Below are 17,007 nucleotides of genomic sequence, written 5' to 3'. Positions count from 1 at the left end.
CATGTGCTATTTGTCTATTTTTTTTTTTTTAAATTGAAACGTACTTGATTATAAATATTTTGGAGGTACAGCGTTGACTGTCATCACCTGTGTACAACATGTGTTGATCAAATCAATATTTTAGAATATTTCATAAGGTGATGTCCATCTGCTGGAGGTTAATCTCTCTCTCCCCTAAAATTCCATAGGTAGCACTTTTTATATACTTCTGTTAATGGGAGCTTTATCATGCTCTGCTTTTCAACATACTTATTCATCTGCAATAAATAACAGATGTACATTTCTCTCGGCACTTTTTTCCCTTGACCTATCTTAATATCTTTCCATAGCATTGAGGCTCACATGCAGAAATTCCTAACTAGTTTATATATATATATATATATATATATATATTTTTTTTAGATAAAGATGACCAGCAAGGGGATCTTAACCCTTGACTTGGTGTTGTTAGCACCACGCTCTCCAAAGTGAGCGAACCAGCCATCCCTATATAGGGATCTGAACACTTGGTCTTGGTGTTATCAGCACCACACTCTCCCAAGTGATCCACGGGCTGGCCCTCTAACCAGTTAATATTTTAAAATAAGCCAGTTAGTTTATGCTCTGGTGGTGCAAGCCTAGGGTCTCTCTTGAAGGCACTAATGGTTAAAATTAAGCCATAGCAAGTTTTTTCACATTAGTTTTATGAAGTTTTGTTCATTTCTTTGTGTTTTTGTACCTGTCAGTTATTTTCATGAAGTTGTCTTGAAGATTAAGAAGACAAATATTAAAAGTTTGGGAAAAGATGAGAAATGTTTATACTCTTAGGTCACAATCTAAGATTATTTTAAATATTTTCAATGGGTTGACCAGAAAGAAGAGTTATTTTTTAGATAGTATTAAGATCAGTATGCATGAGGTATGATTCAAATCTTGGCTTTTGTTTAACTATGTATTGTTTGTTTCTGGATAATAAATTAGATGTTTTAAAATGACCGTTTGATTCCAAGTTGTACCTTTTTTGTCTTTCCTTTTCTCAAATGATAAATTAAATTTAATAAATCTAAGTGAAATATAAACATGTTCTAATAGTCAGTTTGGGTTTCATGAAAATCAACTTATTTTTTATTTTTGTTTTATTAGATTAATATGAAAGATAATAAAAATGCCAAATATATTGAAAATCATATTTCATTAAATGACTTGAGAGCCTTTGTATTTGAAAGTTCAGAAGATATGGAAGTTTTCCTCAAAGAGGCAAGTACTAACCAACATAACACTTTGATTCACTTGGCACTTATTTTTCAGTGCTTGAATTTTAAACTTCACCAGATCAAAAAGTAATAACTAATTTTACCACCAGTTAACTCATGTAAAATCACTCCATTTTGCTAATTTCTTTACTGTTTATGCCATTCATTGTAGGGGACTGGATTTTTTTTGATAACAGTAAAACAGGTCATAATTCTGTCTGGAACATATTTTGAAATTGTTACTTGTGCTAAAAAATTCACTGTGCTATGCAAAATTGTGGGATAAAAACCCACAGGGCTTAGTGGGAAAAAAAGGGGTTAGGGTACAACACTCAAAAGTTTCATCAGTGACACATAAAAAAAGATGAACCTAATAAAAATGGTAGCTTACACATGTTAAATTGTTAATACACAAATACTATAAATATATGCTTTATTTTGAAAAAGACATGAAATTGGCTTGTGGATGTGGGCACTAGAAGTGTTCAGCTTGTGAGTTATTGTGTAGTAGTTAAAGCAATTATAAACCAGTTATCTAAAACTGGATGAAAAGTTGAAAGAACAAATGTGAATGGGTGTGGCTTTATAACACACGTAGTTAACTGAGGTTGCTGGTAGATGTTTGAGTGGGGTGTGTGTGTGTTTGTATGTGTATATGCACACAAATTATGTGTATTCTTATGAAGCTCAGTACCGTTGGATACAGATTTCTGTATTCTCCTAGAAAAAGCCTTTTGTTTTTCTGTGGGTGAAATTGCACATAAGCAAAGGTGAAATTCACATATTGCTCAGATTGTCTCCTAATATATCAGTTGCTTGGAACAAATTTGTTTTCAAAGCAAGCATTATAGGAAATTTGACTATTTTTCTCCCTGTAATTGTGTGGAGATTCTTTGAGACTGAAAATATCCTGTTCCTCATTAAACTACCTAATAAGTTTAAGAACCATTCATGGTTCTAATTCAGTCATTCCTTTTATATTTAGTAGTTGGCATTTTACCTATAAGGAAGAGCTTTTTCTTCTCTTCCATTTGTTTATTTGTTTATTACATTGGTATAGATTCAGAATTTTTTGAATGTATTATAAGCCATTACCATCATTATTTTAATGCTCAAATTGTCCCAGATTTGGTCAGTCAGTGAGAGACCATCTTCATATTGACTCCTGTGTCCTTTTGATATGTTGCCATTGTACTCATTTATTTATTCATTAGATAGCAAAAGAGCATAAATGCACTATGAGATCACTCTGCTGCTTCCAATTGCAGTCTAACACTGTAGGATATCTTCCTTCTAGTCTTTCTCCTTTGCATATTTTTATTTCCCTTTTGTATAAGTGAAAAACATAGCTCCCCTTATCATCAGTATTATTTACTCATTTGTTCAAGCCTAGAATGCTCTGAAAGTTTCAGAATGCTAGTCTGTGCCACCATGAAATTCCTCCATTCCATTATCCCACCATGCCTCCATTAATATCTCTCAACATCAGTTTGTCTTTTTCAGTGTTTTACACATCTTTTATTAAATGTGTATTTTAATGTGTAATTTTAAAATACAAATTTGTATTTTATGGTCTTTTGACACTATAAATAGATTTCTAACATTTGTTTTCTAATTGTTAATTGCTGGTACTTAGACATACAGTTGATTTTTTTGTATAGACACTGTTGAAGTCACTTGTTGAATTCTAGCAGTTGCTTTGTAGATTCCATAGAATTTTCTGTGAAGCAAGTTCTGTCTTTTGCAAATAGATTGTTTTACTTCCTTTGCAGTCTTTTCTTTATTGTATTTAATTACATTGGCTTGTTTCTCCAGGACAATGTTGAAGGGAAGTGAGGATCAGACATCCTTGTTCCCAGATTTAGGAGGAAAAAACTCAGTATTTTACCATTAACTATGATGTTTGCTGTAGATTTTTCATAGATGCCCTTTATCAGATATAGAAAATTCTCTTCTATTCCTAGTTTGCTGAGAATTTTTATCATGAATGACTGTTGAATTTCATCAGATGTTTTTTTCTGTATCTGCTGAGATGATCTTCATTCTGTTAATATGATAAATTAGATTGATTTTTATTGTTTTTGTTGTTTTGATTCCATTCCTGGAATAAACTCTGCTTGGTCATGTATCCTATTTGTATGTTGCTGGATTTTCTTTACTAACGTTATGTAAAAGACTTTTGCATTTGTGTTCATGAGGAATATTGATTTGTATTCTTTTTTGTAATGTTTTTGTCAGGTTTTTGTATGAGGGTTGTGCTGGTATCATAAAATAACTTGGGAAGTGTTTCTTCCTTCTTTTCTCTGTGGAGTTTTGGTATTATTGCTTCTCTTAACTGTTTTATCAGATTTATCAGTTGAAAACATTTGGGTTTGGGGTTTTCTTCACTGGAATTTTTTTTTATAGCAAATTTAATTTTCCTAATAGATGTAAGAGCTATTCCAGTTTTTCCTTTCATCTTGTTTCAAATGTGACAAATTGTGTTAAGAAATTTTTCCAGTTCATCTAAGTGGTTCGTGTTTTTGGCATAACATTTTTTGTAACATTTTTTAATGTCTCTGGGATTTTTCACCATTAAACTCATCAGTGAAGTTTTTATTTCCGATACTGCATATTTTAATTTTATAATTTTCATTTAATTCTCTTTTATTCTTTCTTTTTGTCTGCTGAGGTTGTCTCCATTCATTATGACCATAGTTTTCTTGAACATATATATATTTATTTTTTTGAACATATATATGTATTTTTTTTTCAACATATATATATGTATGTTAGCTGCTTTAAAGTTTTTACCTGCCAATTCCAACATCTGGGTCCTTGTGGGGTCAGTTTTTCTTTTTTTTTTTTTTTCCTCTTTTTTTTATTGAATCATAATTGATTATACATACTTATTCTTTATGCCCCTTATCCAATCTTTCCCCTTCCTCCTCTCCTCCCTGCTCCCACCTCTGATAACCCTAGATTTCTTCTCTCCTTTTGAAAGAGTAATGGTTACTCTGTTGATTTGTTGCCTAGATGATCTGTCAAGTGCTGAGAGAGGTGTGTTCAGGTCCCCCACTGTTATGGTAGAGCAGATGCTTCTTCACTCTGGAGTGGGCTTTGTGGAGAGAGATGTTCTCTTCTTTGGTCTCCATTGGTGACTCTCCTTGTTTCAATGCATTCGAGTGGCTGGCGGGCCATCTGCATGGTGGTTGTGGTGTCTAGCAACTTTTGCAGCAGTCGTGGCTATTTTGGTGGCTGTGGTGGGCCACCCACATGGAAGTGGTGTGTTTGGCGTGCTCCTTGCCTGGTTGCATGAAGAGGGGTTGGTCCCTGGTGCCGTGCCTCAGGACCCCAGGCGGCCCGTGGCAGCGGCAGCATGTCTGGTTGTGGGAGGAGCTGTGAGGTCCGTTTTTATCGACTTTTTTCTCTTAACTGTGGTAGCATTTTATTCTTCTCGTGTAGTGATTTTTTATTGTATACTGGAATCGTGGGCAATACATTGTAGAGATTGTATTAAATTATATTTTTGAAAGAGACTAGCCGGCAATTAATTTAGCTGGACTGTCTCTCTTATGTGATGGACAGCAATTGAAATCTCCATTTAGTTTTTTCAGCCTTTCACTTGTTGCTTTCTTCCAGCTCCTTGTAGTTTTTCCATGCATTCCTAGTTCAAGGATCAGCCAAGGATTTAGACTGGAGTTTATATGCAGGTTTTAAGGCTTCTAACTTTGCAGCACCCTCCTCAAGAAATTGTCCTCTCACTTTACAGTCATTCTAGTCACCCCAGACTCCATCCTGTGATTCCTCCAGCCAGAAAGATTGCCATTTTCTTCCTGAATTCCATCCCTGCTCACCATCTTTGGGAAATGCCCTCAAGCCAGAAACCACACAGACACATATCTCACCTAGTACTACTGTTCTCTTCTTTCAAATATCAACTTCTTTTGTCCATCTCCAGTGCTTTCAAATAATTGCTTTTAAAATTTTGTTCAGAGTTTGTAGTAAGTATGTGTAGAGAGGTTAGCCCAATACAAATAATCTGCCATTAATGGAAGTGCAACTATCTGTATTGTTTTGTAGGTCTCACTTTCTTGGCCAGTATAGCCATAGAAACATTTAGTTCTTATATTCTGCTCTTTGGAATTTTTTTCCCCTTACAAGTAATCTCCATGACCTAAACCACATGTGCTTTTATCACAGACATTGTGTTTCATTTGAAAATATGTCAGTGTGTATCTCTAAAAGAAATGGACTCTTTTTGTAAAACACAAATACTATATCATTATTACAGCAAACAGTTTTTTTCTAAGTATCATCAAATACCAATGTTCAAATTTCTGATTGTTACATGAATGCCAGTAGGACTACGGTAACTTTAAAAATCATTTCAATTGAGAATATATGGCAAAAAAAATAATTTTTTTTTCTGTATTCAGGTTCGTGACAATAAAAAATTAAGAGTGAATGCTGTTATTGCTCCTAAGAGTTCATATGCAGACAAAGCACCTTCAAGACCGCTGAGTGAATTAAAGTAAGTCTTGAAAATATTATTAGAACTAATTTGAATATTGAATAATCATTTACTTCTTAAATATATTTTAATTATCTTTTTCACATAAATATGTTATAGTCTATATTTTTCCCTTTAAAAATCTCTACTTAAGTCTAAAATAAGGAAAAATTTAGATTCAGGAACAGACCATAACTTAGTTAGTGTGTGATGAAGGTGATGTTTCAAATCAGCTGAACAATATTGGACATTTATTAAAAGATACTAAAGTAGTTGGTTAGTTATTAGGAAAGTGAAATCATAAATCACTTCAAAATGTAAAAAGTAATTTACAGAACAACTATATTTAAAAATTATAATTATAAAATAATTATAAGTAAATAACTGTGTATATAAGTAGACATTCTAAATATTGTAAATATAAAAGAACAGTTTAATAGTTGGTAATGATAAAAAGCTTAAGCTTTTTTGGCAAGGAAGTAAATAATATTAATTTATTTTAAAATGTTAAAAAAAATACGTTTTCTGAGGGCTGGCCTGTGGCTCACTTAGGAGAGTGTGGTGCTGATAACACCAAGACCACAGGTTTGGATCCCTATATAGGGATGGCTGGTTCACTTACTTAGGAGAGCATGGTGCTGACAACACCAGGTCAAGGGTTAAAGTTCCCTTACTGGTCACCTTTAAAAAAAAAAAAAAGTGTGTGTGTGTGTGTGTGTGTGTGTGTGTGTGTATATATATATATATATATATATATGTTTTCTGTACCATTGTTGAAATAATTTATATTTTGTTTATTGGCCACTTGTCAACTATCAAATTTTTTTATTGGATTTTATTTTATTTATTTTATTTTTATTTTTAAATCTGTTTACTGGGATTATCTTGAACAAGTTATTATGTACATTGCCTCTTTACTCAGTAATATGGTGTGGACATCTTTCCATATCAATGGATATTGCTCTATAACAAACACTTTAATACTTGCACTATATTCCTTTATTTATTGTGAATATTCATGAGCTGCAAAGCTGATTGTCCCCCCTCCTGCCCATGATGTGGGGGCCAGATTCATACTGGGGGCATATCCATTGCCAGAAATTACTTTTGTACCCTTTGTCCCTTCCCAATTATCCCCCAACTTCCCTCCTACCCCTTCTCCCCTCAACTCCAATTTGTAGCCCTAAGAATGTTCCCTCTCTCTGTTGGATCACGGCACTACTGTGGTATTTCTTTCCTGCCTTCCTTTCTCTCTTAGCTCCCACTTATGAGTGAGCAAAAGCGGTATTTATCCCTCTGTGCTTTGCTTGTTTCACTCAATGTTAAGTTTCTCCAGGTTTATCCATGTTGTTGCAGATGGGAGTATTTCATTCTTTTTTATGGCAGAGTTGTATTCCATAGTGTATGTATACCACAGTTTCCTTATCCAGTCATCTATTGATGGATATTTAGCTTGGTTTCATATCTTGGCTATTGTAAACAGAGCTGCAATAAACATGGGAGTGCAGGTATCTCTTCGACATGCTGATTTCCATTCCTCTAGATATATACCCAGAAGAGGGATTGCTGGATCATATGGAAGATCTATCTGTAGTTCTTTGACAGACCTCCAAATTGTTTTCCAAAGTGGTTGTACTAATTTACAGTCCCACCAACAGTGCAGTATAGTGTTCCCTTCTCTCCACACCCTCGCCAGCATTTGTTATTCACCGTCTTTTTGATTATAGCTAGTCTAACTGGAGTGAGGTGGTATCAGTGTGGTTTTAATTTGCATTTCCCTGATGACTAGTGATGTTGAGCATTTTTTCATGTATCTGTGGGTCATTTGTATGTCTTCCTTTGAAAAATGCCTATTCAGCTCCTTTGCCCATTTTTCAATTGGGTCATTTATTTTTTTACTGTATGATTGCTTGAGTTCTATGTATATTCTGGATATTAGTCCCTTGTTGGATGCATAGTTGGCGAAAATTTTCTCCCACTCTGTAGGTTGTCTTTTCACTCTGTTGGTTGTTTCTTTTGCTGTGCAGAAACTTTTTACTTTGATATAGTCCTACTTGTTTATTTTTTCTTTTGCTACTTGTGCTTTCGGGCTCATGTTCATAAAGCTTGTGCCCAGACCTAACTGCTGAAATGTTTCCCCTATATTTTCCCTTAGTAATTTTACAGTTTTGGGTCTTATACCTGGGTCTTTAATCCGTTTTGAGTTGATTTTAGTGTATAGTAAGAGATGCATATCTAATTTCATTCTTCTGCATATGGGTATCCAGTTTTCCCAGCACCACTTGTTGAAGAGGCAGTCTTTTCCCCAATGTAGATTTTTGTTGCCTTTGTCTAATATCAGATGGCTATAAGCCTGATGAGTGATTTCCGGGTTCTCAGTTCTACTCCACTGGTCTGAATGTCTATTTTTATACAAGTACCAAGCTGTTTTGGTTACAACAGTTTGGAGTATAATTTGAAGTCAGGCGGAGTTATGCCTCTGGCTTTGTTTTTTTTTTTTGCTCAGGATTGCTTTGGCTATTTGGGGTCTTCTGTTTTTCCATATGAAAGGTAAGATTGTTTTTCCATTTCTGTGAAGAATGTCATTGGTATTTTGATGGGGATTGCATTGAATCTGTAGATCACTTTGGGTAGTGTAGACATTTTCACAATGTTAATTCTTCCAATCCAAGAGCATGGAATATTTTTCCATCTTTTTGTGTCTTCTTTAATTTCTTTCAGAGTGGTTTGTAATTCTCATTGTAGAGGTCTTTCACCTCCTTGGTTAAATTGATCCCTAGGTATCGTATTTTTTTGGTGACAATTGTAAATGGGCTTACTTTCTTTATTTTTCTTTCTGTTAATTCATTATTTGAGTATATAAATGCTACTGATTTGGGGACATTTATTTTGTATCCTGCAATGTTACTAAAGTTATTAACCAGCTCTAGGAGTTTTTTGATAAAATCTTTAGGTTTTTCTATATATAGTATCATTTCATCTGCAAATAAGGAAAGTTTGGCTTCATCTTTTCCAATCTGGATTCCCTTTATTTCTTTCTCTTGCCTGATTGCTCTAGCTAGTACCTCCAGTAGTATGTTGAATAGAAGTGGTGAGAGTGGACATCCTTGTCTTGTTCCTGTCCTCAAGGGGAAGGCCTTCAATTTTTCCCCATTCACTGGTGGTGGGTTTGTCATAAATGGCTTTTATTGTGTTAGGATATTTTCCTTCTATACCTAATTTGTTGAGAGTCTTTATCATGAAGGAATGTTGAATTTTGTCAAATGCTTTTTCAGCATCTATTGAGATGATCATATGCTCTTTGTCCTTGAGCTTGTTGATGGGATGTATCACATTTATTGACTTGCATATGTTGAACCATCCTTGCATCTCTGATATGAATCCCACTTGATCATAGTGTATAATTTTTTTAATATGTTGCTGTATTCTAATTGCTAATATTTTGTTGAGGATTTTAGCATCTAGGTTCATCAAGGATATTGGCCTGTGATTTTCTTTTTTTGTTCTGTCTTTATCTGGTTTTGGTATCAGTTATGTTGGCCTCATAGAATGAGTTTAGGCGAGTAGCATCTGTTTCAGTTGTTTGGAACAGTTTCATGAGAATTGGTATTAACTCCTCTTTAAAAGTTTGATAGAATTCAGCTGTAAAGCCATCCGGACCCAGACTTTTTTTTGTTGGAAGATTGCAAATTACCACTTCAATCTCCTTGCTTCTTATTGGTCTGTTCAAGTTTTCTATCTCTTCTTGGTTCAGTCTTGGTAATTATATGTGTCTAAAAACTTATCCATATCTTCTAGATTTTCAAATTTGTCATACAGTTGTTTATAATAGTCTCTAATGATTCTTTGTATTTCTGTGGTGTCAGTTGTAATGTCTCTCAGTTGTAATTTCTGATTTTTGTTATTTGTGTCTTCTCCTTTTGTTAATCTAGCTAATGGTGTGTCTATTTTGTTTATCTTCTCGAAAAACCAACTTTTAGTTTTGTTGATCTTTTCTATTGTTTTGAGTGTCTGTATTTCATTTAGTTCTGCTCTGATCTTAATTATTTCTTTCCGTCTCCTGCCTTTGGGTTTGGATTGTTGTTGTTTTTCAGGTTCTTTGAGGAGTAGCTTTAGGTCGTTTATTTGGAGTCTTTCTGTTTTTTCGATATAAGCATTTACTGCAAGAAATTTGCCTCTCAGTACTGCTTTTGCAGTATCCCACAAGTTTTGGTATGATGTATCTTTATTTTCATTAGTTTCTAGAAATTTTTTGATTTCCTGTTTAATTTCTTCTTGGACCCATAGGTCATTCAGGAGCCTATTATTTATTTTCCATGTATTTGTATAGCTTCCAGCGATTTGCTTATTGTTTATCTCCAGTTTTAGTCCATTGTGGTCTGAAAAGATTGTTGGAATGATTTAAATTTTTAAAAATTTGCTGAGACTAGATTTGTGACCTAATCCTGTGGTCTATCCTGGAGAATGTACTGTGAGCTGATGAGAAGAAAGTGTATTCTTTAGCTGTTGGGTGAAATGTTCTGTATATATCTGCCAGGTCCAGTTGGTCTAGGGTGTAGATTAAATCCTGTGTCTCTTTGTTGAGTTGTTGCCTGGAAGTCCTGTCCCATACTGAGAGAGTGGTGTTCAGATCTCCCACTATTAATGTATTTGGTCCTGTCTCCTTCTTTAGGTCTAAGAGTATTTGCTTAATATATCTGGGTGCTCCATTATTGGATGCATACACTGTTTATGATTGTTATGTCTTCTAGCTGGATAGTTTCCTTTATCATTATATAATGGCCTTCTTTGTCTTTTTAAATGTTTTTTGGTTTAAAGTCTATTTTGTCCGATATATGAATAGCTACTCTTGCTCGTTTTTGGTTTCCATTTGCATGGTATATCTTTTCCCATCCCTTCACTTTTAGTCTATGAGTGTCTTTACAGGTGGGGTGGGTCTTTGGAAGACAGCATATACTTGGGTCTGTCTTTTTAGTCCAGTCAATTAGTCTGTGTCTTTTGAATGGGTAGTTTAGTCCATTCACATTCAGAGTAGTTATTGAGAAGTGTTGTTTAATGCCTGTCATTTAATTGCTACTTGTTTAGGTGGTTTAAATATCTATTGATCATTATCTCCCCTTTTATTTCTCTTCTTCAATGTGAGTTGGGAATTTAAGGCAGAATGATTTAGCTTCTTTCTCTTTCTTGCTGGCATTTTTGTTTTAACTGTGGGTTTTGCTCTTTCTTGTGTATTTGTGATGATGGTCACCATTATTCAGATTCCAGATGAATGACTCCCTTGAGAATTTCTTGCAGGGCTGGTCATGTGGTGGTGAACTGCCACAACTTTTGTTTATCTGGGAAATACACTATTTCTCCCTCATTTCTGAAGGAGAGCCTTGCTGGGTAAAGAATTCTTGGCTGGCAGTTTTTTTCTTTCAGTATTTTGAATATATCATTCCACTTTCTTCTGGCCTGTAAGGTTTCAGTTGAGAAGTCTGCTGTTAGTTTGATGGGGGTTCCTCTATAAGTGACCTGATGCTTTTCTCTTGCTGCTTGTAGAATTCTCTCTTTGTCTTTAAGCTTTGTGAATTTAACTATAATATATTTTGGGGTGGATCTTTTTGAGTTGAATCTATTTGGGGACCTTTGAGCTTCCTGGATCTGAAGGTCTGTATCTCACCGTACACCTGGGAAGTTTTCCGTTACTATTTCCTTGAGTAGGTTTTCAATACCTTTTCCTTTCTCCTGCCCTTCAGAAATACTCACAATTCAGATGTTAGAGCACTTGAGGTTGTCTGCTATCTCTGGAAGGTTTTCCTCATTATTTTAAATTCTTTTTTCCTTTTTTTTTTTGTCTGCCTGACTTCTTTCAAAAAGACCATCTTCAAGCTCTGAAATTCTTTGTTCTGCTTGCTCTACCCTGCTGCTCAAGCTCTCAGTTGTGTTTTTTATTTCATTGAGTGAGTCATTTCTAGTTCTGCTACACTCTTTTTTATAGTATTAATCTCTTTGTAGATTTTCTCCTCCGTGTTCTGGATGTTTTTTCTGGCTTCATTGTGTTCTCTAATTGAGTCTTCCTTTATTTCTTCAACTTTTCTTACGATCATTGCTCGAAATTCTTTTTCAGACATTTCAAGGACTCCCTGTTCCATGGAGTCTGACTTTGGGGCATTACTGTATCCTTTCAGTGGTGTCATTTCTTCTTGATTGTTTGTGCTTCTAGTGTTTTTTTACTGATGCTTGGTCATTTGATAGGGGTTTGCTTCTTCTATTATACTGAGGTTGGGTGTGGAGTGGCCTTGGTTGCTACTGTGGGGGGTGAATTGTCTTTGCTTGACAGTAGTGCTTGACAGTAGGTGTGGTGGTGGTTATGTTAAACCACCTTGGTTCCCGTTCTAGACTCTGTGGTTGTAGAATGAGCCTTTAGGGCATAGAGTTCTGCTGGGCCAAACTCAGTGGGTCAGAAACGTAGGCTGGTGCTCCCCCCTTGGTCTGAGGTGGGATGAGGGGCTGTGTGGAGCTGCGTGGTTCCGCTGGCTGGTGTTGCTGCCAGCTGCCCCCGGTGCACTCACCTGCATGGTGCGGGGTCAGGGCCTAGAGCTCCCCACCAGCTTGGGTCCAAGGCGGCGGGGTGAGGGGGCCATGTGGAGTGGTGCAGTTCTGCTGGCTGGTACCGGCAGGCTCACCTGCGCGGTGCTGCGTGGAGCCGTGGTTCTGCTGGCTGGCACTGGTGCGCCCACCCGTGTGATGCTGGTTCAGGGCACGGCACGGGGCGGGGCCTGGAGCTCCCCCCCTACCTGGGTCTGAGGTGGTGGGGTGAGAGGACCCCGTGTATTCTTCTGGTTCCGCTGTCTGGTGCTGTTGCCAGCCGCTTCCGGCGGGCTCCCCTGCGCGGAGCTGGTTCAGGGCACGGGGGCGGGGCCTGGATTTTCCACCTTGAGGTGGCGGCGTGAGGGGCCACGTTGAGCCGCGCAATTCTGCTGGCTGGTACCGGCGGGCTCACCTGTAGTGCCGCTTCAGGGTGCGGGGGCTGGGTGAGGGAGCCGCCCGCTTCCGCTGTCTGGTGCTGCTGCCGGCCTTTATGGTATTTTAAGAAGAAAAATCTAATCAGTACTTTTACTTTCAGACACTATGGATTTTTCTCTTATTTGCGAGAGTTATTTGATGCCCCTGATCCTGTAATGAGTTACCTTTGCTGCCAGTATCATGTTCACGAAGTTCCTGTAGGAACTGAAAAGACCAGAGAAAGAATTGAAAGGGTAAGAGAGTACTGAATCATTACCAAAAATATAGTTTTGTTAAATCTTCTTAGCTTAAAGTCAAGCAAAAATGTTAGATATTTAAATAAGGGTATCATCTTGGTGTTTTTAACTGTACAGAAATTATCTTTGTATTTAACATTCTTAATAAGACATAAAACAGTGACTGTTGACTAATACTTTATGATAGTAATGATGTAGAGTTACCTTTAAGTATTTATTTCTTCTAGTTGTTTAGGGTAATTGAATAAAATTAAAACCTGAAAAGAGACACCTGGTATTCTTACCTGATCCTGCCTTGCTTGATAAACCTATGTTCAAACATATTAATAGTTTAATCATTTAAATTCTAGATTATCTTTCAGACAAATTATACTTTAGAGTGGTAGTCTAGGGTATAGAACTGTTTTGGTAAGCTCTTCCCTTTTTTTCTAAAGCTTCTACCTACTTAAGATTATTTCATACATGAATGACCACCCCTCATGGGATCTCATTTTCTTGGCCAGCATACCATAGTAACTCTTATTTCCTATATTCTGCTAATGCTGTTTGGGATTTTCTTCTCCTTGCAAGTAATCTTCCAGACTAAGACTACATGTGCTTTATCACAGGCAGAAACAGAAGAAATCTCTCCTAGGACAAGTTTTTCCATAACACCAAATTGCCATATTAATACTGCTTATAAGCATCTGGGAATCAATTACAGACCTAACTGCTATTTATAATATTGATTTTTTTTGTTTTGTTTTGTTTTGTGCCTGGCTGGTATGGGGATCTGAATGCTATAATGTCGAATTTATTAGAGAATATGTTTCAATTTCTAACAACCAGTATACAAGTATTCCTAAAATAATTCATTTGGGGGTGCTCTTTTTCATTAATAGAACATAGACATGCCGGCTCATTACCAGTCCGTTTTGCAAAAATGAGTTACTTATAGTAAGTTGCCTATGTCTTTGATTAAAAAATTACATCATATGATGGTAATCATTTGGAAAAACCAAAAATAGAACTCTCCATGTGGGTGTACCGCTCTTGTTTCTTAATTCAGTGAGGTTTAGAAAGGAGGACAAGACTATGTGCACAGACCAAACCAATTTCTTTTATAACTTCAGGTATTGGTAGGACTATCTCTGAAAGTAAGGGTAATGGGAATTCTTTACTAATGCAGAAAGACAATAGAAAGTTTGGCTTTTATAGCTTTGCTTTGGGGCAGAAAGAAACAATTACTGTACTTTGAAAATCATCTTACTTTTTGGACAGTGCTTCAAGTTAAATTATATCTATGTGGTTTTGCTTTTTAACATTTTTAAGTCACCTATAGAGTTTGTTTAAACTACTTTTGTACTAGAGAAATAGCATTGGAATTCATATAATTTACATTAAAAGTGAAGTTAATTTTTCCCTTTTATTTCTTTACATGTATTTTTCATTACCCTAATCTGTTTGGTTTTATATAAGTAATGATGTTTTTAAAATTCTTGAACACGTTGAATGTTTCTTATACCTTATTGTCCCAGTGCCCACTTCAGTGCCATGTTGTATATAAATACTTTAAATTAGGATGAGATACTTTTCAGATATGTATACATAGTAAAGCCAAGTTATGAAGTATTTTAAGCACCTGGTAAAGTGTCTAACATTTTCCTGGCCATCTTTCAGAAAATACAAACCTTTATTGAGGAAATTTGCTACCTTGATATCCTTAATCCTTCTGATTGTTCATGTTAGATAATGGCAGTAATGGCTATATTTCTTCCTTAAAAATACATTTTTTTGTGTATGTCTTGCTTTATTATAAAGTCTTAACATTTTAAGTTCTCTAACAATGATAATACTCTGTTTATGGAATTGTTCTCTCATTAATTTTCAAGACTCTCTGTCCCCTTAATTGTTTGCCAACCTCCTTAGCTTGAGATACCCTTTTTCCTGGGAGTGCCGTTCCCTCACTATCTCTGTCAGTTCAAATCTTTAAAACTCATTTTCATGAAACTTGGATAGGCTAACCTCATCTAGTTTTTCTCTTTATTTTAAATTATTCAGAATTTAGGATGCCAGTAAAGTATATCGTATTTACTAAGTGTGCTTAAATATATCTTATCTCTTCACATAGACTGTACACTTCTGGAGGGAAATAAGCCACAATAGTATTGGTTATAAACCTTTACAGATTGGAAAAAACTGCATTACAGCAGCCTACTCTTTATAAATATACAGAAATATATCTAATAATGTTACGGTATTTAGAATGTGCTTTAGTATATGAAAATCCTTATGTAAGTTCTTGAGAAAAAAGATCACAGAAAATTCAAAAATTTTTAAGAAGTCTTCAAAATTCATGAAAAATGTTTCCATTGAGTATTCTCCCAACTATACAGAAACTAAATATAAGATTATGTATATTTGAATAATATGGGTATAATTGAGGGAAGAGTAAATGACTTACCTGAGATAAGATTGTTCAGTCTACTGGGCACCTGGTTCCTGGTATCTCTTCTTTAGCTGTCGTAAAGTTCCAAAAGTACATTTACATGGGAGAGATTGTGTAGTGAAGTAGAAGGGTAGCCAGCTTTGCTAGTTGTTGTAGTTTCTCTTATTTCTCTTTTTTAGTGTTGCTTTCCAAATTAATAACTGGAAATGTATCAGCCACCTTTTTACAGATGTTGGATAGGATTAAAAAAAATGCAAGTATATCTAGTATATGTATTTTGATCTTCCAGAATTTACTTGGTGTATATTTTTAATTCTTTAGTCCTTTAAAACATATATCATGATTATTATTAGATGTGCATTAATTCTTGTTTTACATATAGGTAATACAAGAAACCGGATTAAAACAAATTTATACAGCAGAAGAAAAGTATGTGATAAAAACTTCTTTTTATTCAAAGAGAAATATTTCTAGTAACATATCCCTCAGAGTAGCCCAGTTTCTTACTGTCACTGTGGATCTAGAGCAACGAAGACACTTAGAAGGACAGCTAAAGGTTGGTAAATTTGATTTGAATGTTAGAAAAGAATATTAACTGGATTTCTAATCCTTTAATTAGAAGTGGTTTTAAAATATGTTCACAATTTTGAATATTCCATAGGAAATTAATAGAAAATTGCAAGCAGTGGAATCAGGTTTGATTGCCTTACATGCGACAAACAAACATCTAGAACACAAAGACAATGAACTTAGACAAAAGAAGAAGGAGCTTCTTGAAAGAAAAACCAAGAAAAGACAACTGGAACAAAAAATTAGTTCCAAACTAGGAAGGTATATTTTAGCCTATATGGGGGGAGATAATCATAGTTTGTTATTCTTTCAACCGTTACTCCATAAAAAAAGTGCCTAGTCTAGCTTCAAACTCAGTCACACAGTGCCTTTCCTTGAGAAAACCATTGTACTTTTGTATATAGCACAAATGCTTTGTAAGTACTGTGTACTTTCTTTTTCATTACAGAGTATTAAAGAGACATACTCACAATTTGAGATTTAATAAAAGTTACCATTTTTATTACTTCATCAAAGACATTCTTAAGTGAATTTGGTATTTTTTAAAATTTCTAGTGTGTGGTAATGAAGAATCTTGTGACTACTAGTACACTTTGGTGCCACTACCTTGATTTGTTTTAAAGCACTAGCATTTTTACTCACCATTGCTTTCGTGCCATCCGTGCAAATGTCAACACAGTGAGAAGGGCAAATGATGTCCTCTTGTTACCATGAAAATGGTTTTGACATTATGGACCCCTGAAATGGTTTCAGGGATCCCCAGGATCTGTGGACCACACTTCAAGAACCACTGCCCTAGAGGGATATCCAAGACAATATATCCATTGACCTTAGAATGGTCAAATGGGAGAGGGAAGGAGAAAGTTAGTCAGAAAAATCATCAAATTGTGATGTTTTCTCACCAGTTCTGAACGGTAGTAGTAGGGAAATGAGATTATGCTGATTTTCACAGAATAGAATGGGCACCTGAGGTTTTATCTCACTCACTCATCAGTTGCAGTCTCCCTTGTTATAATTAGGATTATGTCTGCCTGGTCTTAT

General features: G+C 35.5%; 1 protein-coding gene across 2 annotated transcripts in view; it reads left to right on the top strand.

Moving 5' to 3' along the window:
* Window positions 1–17,007, top strand: part of SMC5 (structural maintenance of chromosomes 5) — a 103,485-nt gene that overhangs the window by 55,972 nt on the left and 30,506 nt on the right. For both annotated transcript variants that reach the window (XM_063081016.1, XM_063081015.1), the window contains exons 11-15: window positions 1,123–1,236; window positions 5,651–5,745; window positions 12,833–12,965; window positions 15,779–15,952; window positions 16,058–16,227. In XM_063081016.1, coding sequence (XP_062937086.1) covers window positions 1,123–1,236; window positions 5,651–5,745; window positions 12,833–12,965; window positions 15,779–15,952; window positions 16,058–16,227 — 686 coding nt within the window. The remainder of the gene's footprint in view (window positions 1–1,122; window positions 1,237–5,650; window positions 5,746–12,832; window positions 12,966–15,778; window positions 15,953–16,057; window positions 16,228–17,007) is intronic.

The sequence above is a fragment of the Cynocephalus volans genome, chromosome 16 (assembly GCF_027409185.1).
Source record: "Cynocephalus volans isolate mCynVol1 chromosome 16, mCynVol1.pri, whole genome shotgun sequence".
Classification (NCBI taxonomy): Eukaryota; Metazoa; Chordata; class Mammalia; order Dermoptera; family Cynocephalidae; genus Cynocephalus; species Cynocephalus volans.
This window is presented reverse-complemented; position numbering and strand designations above follow the sequence as displayed.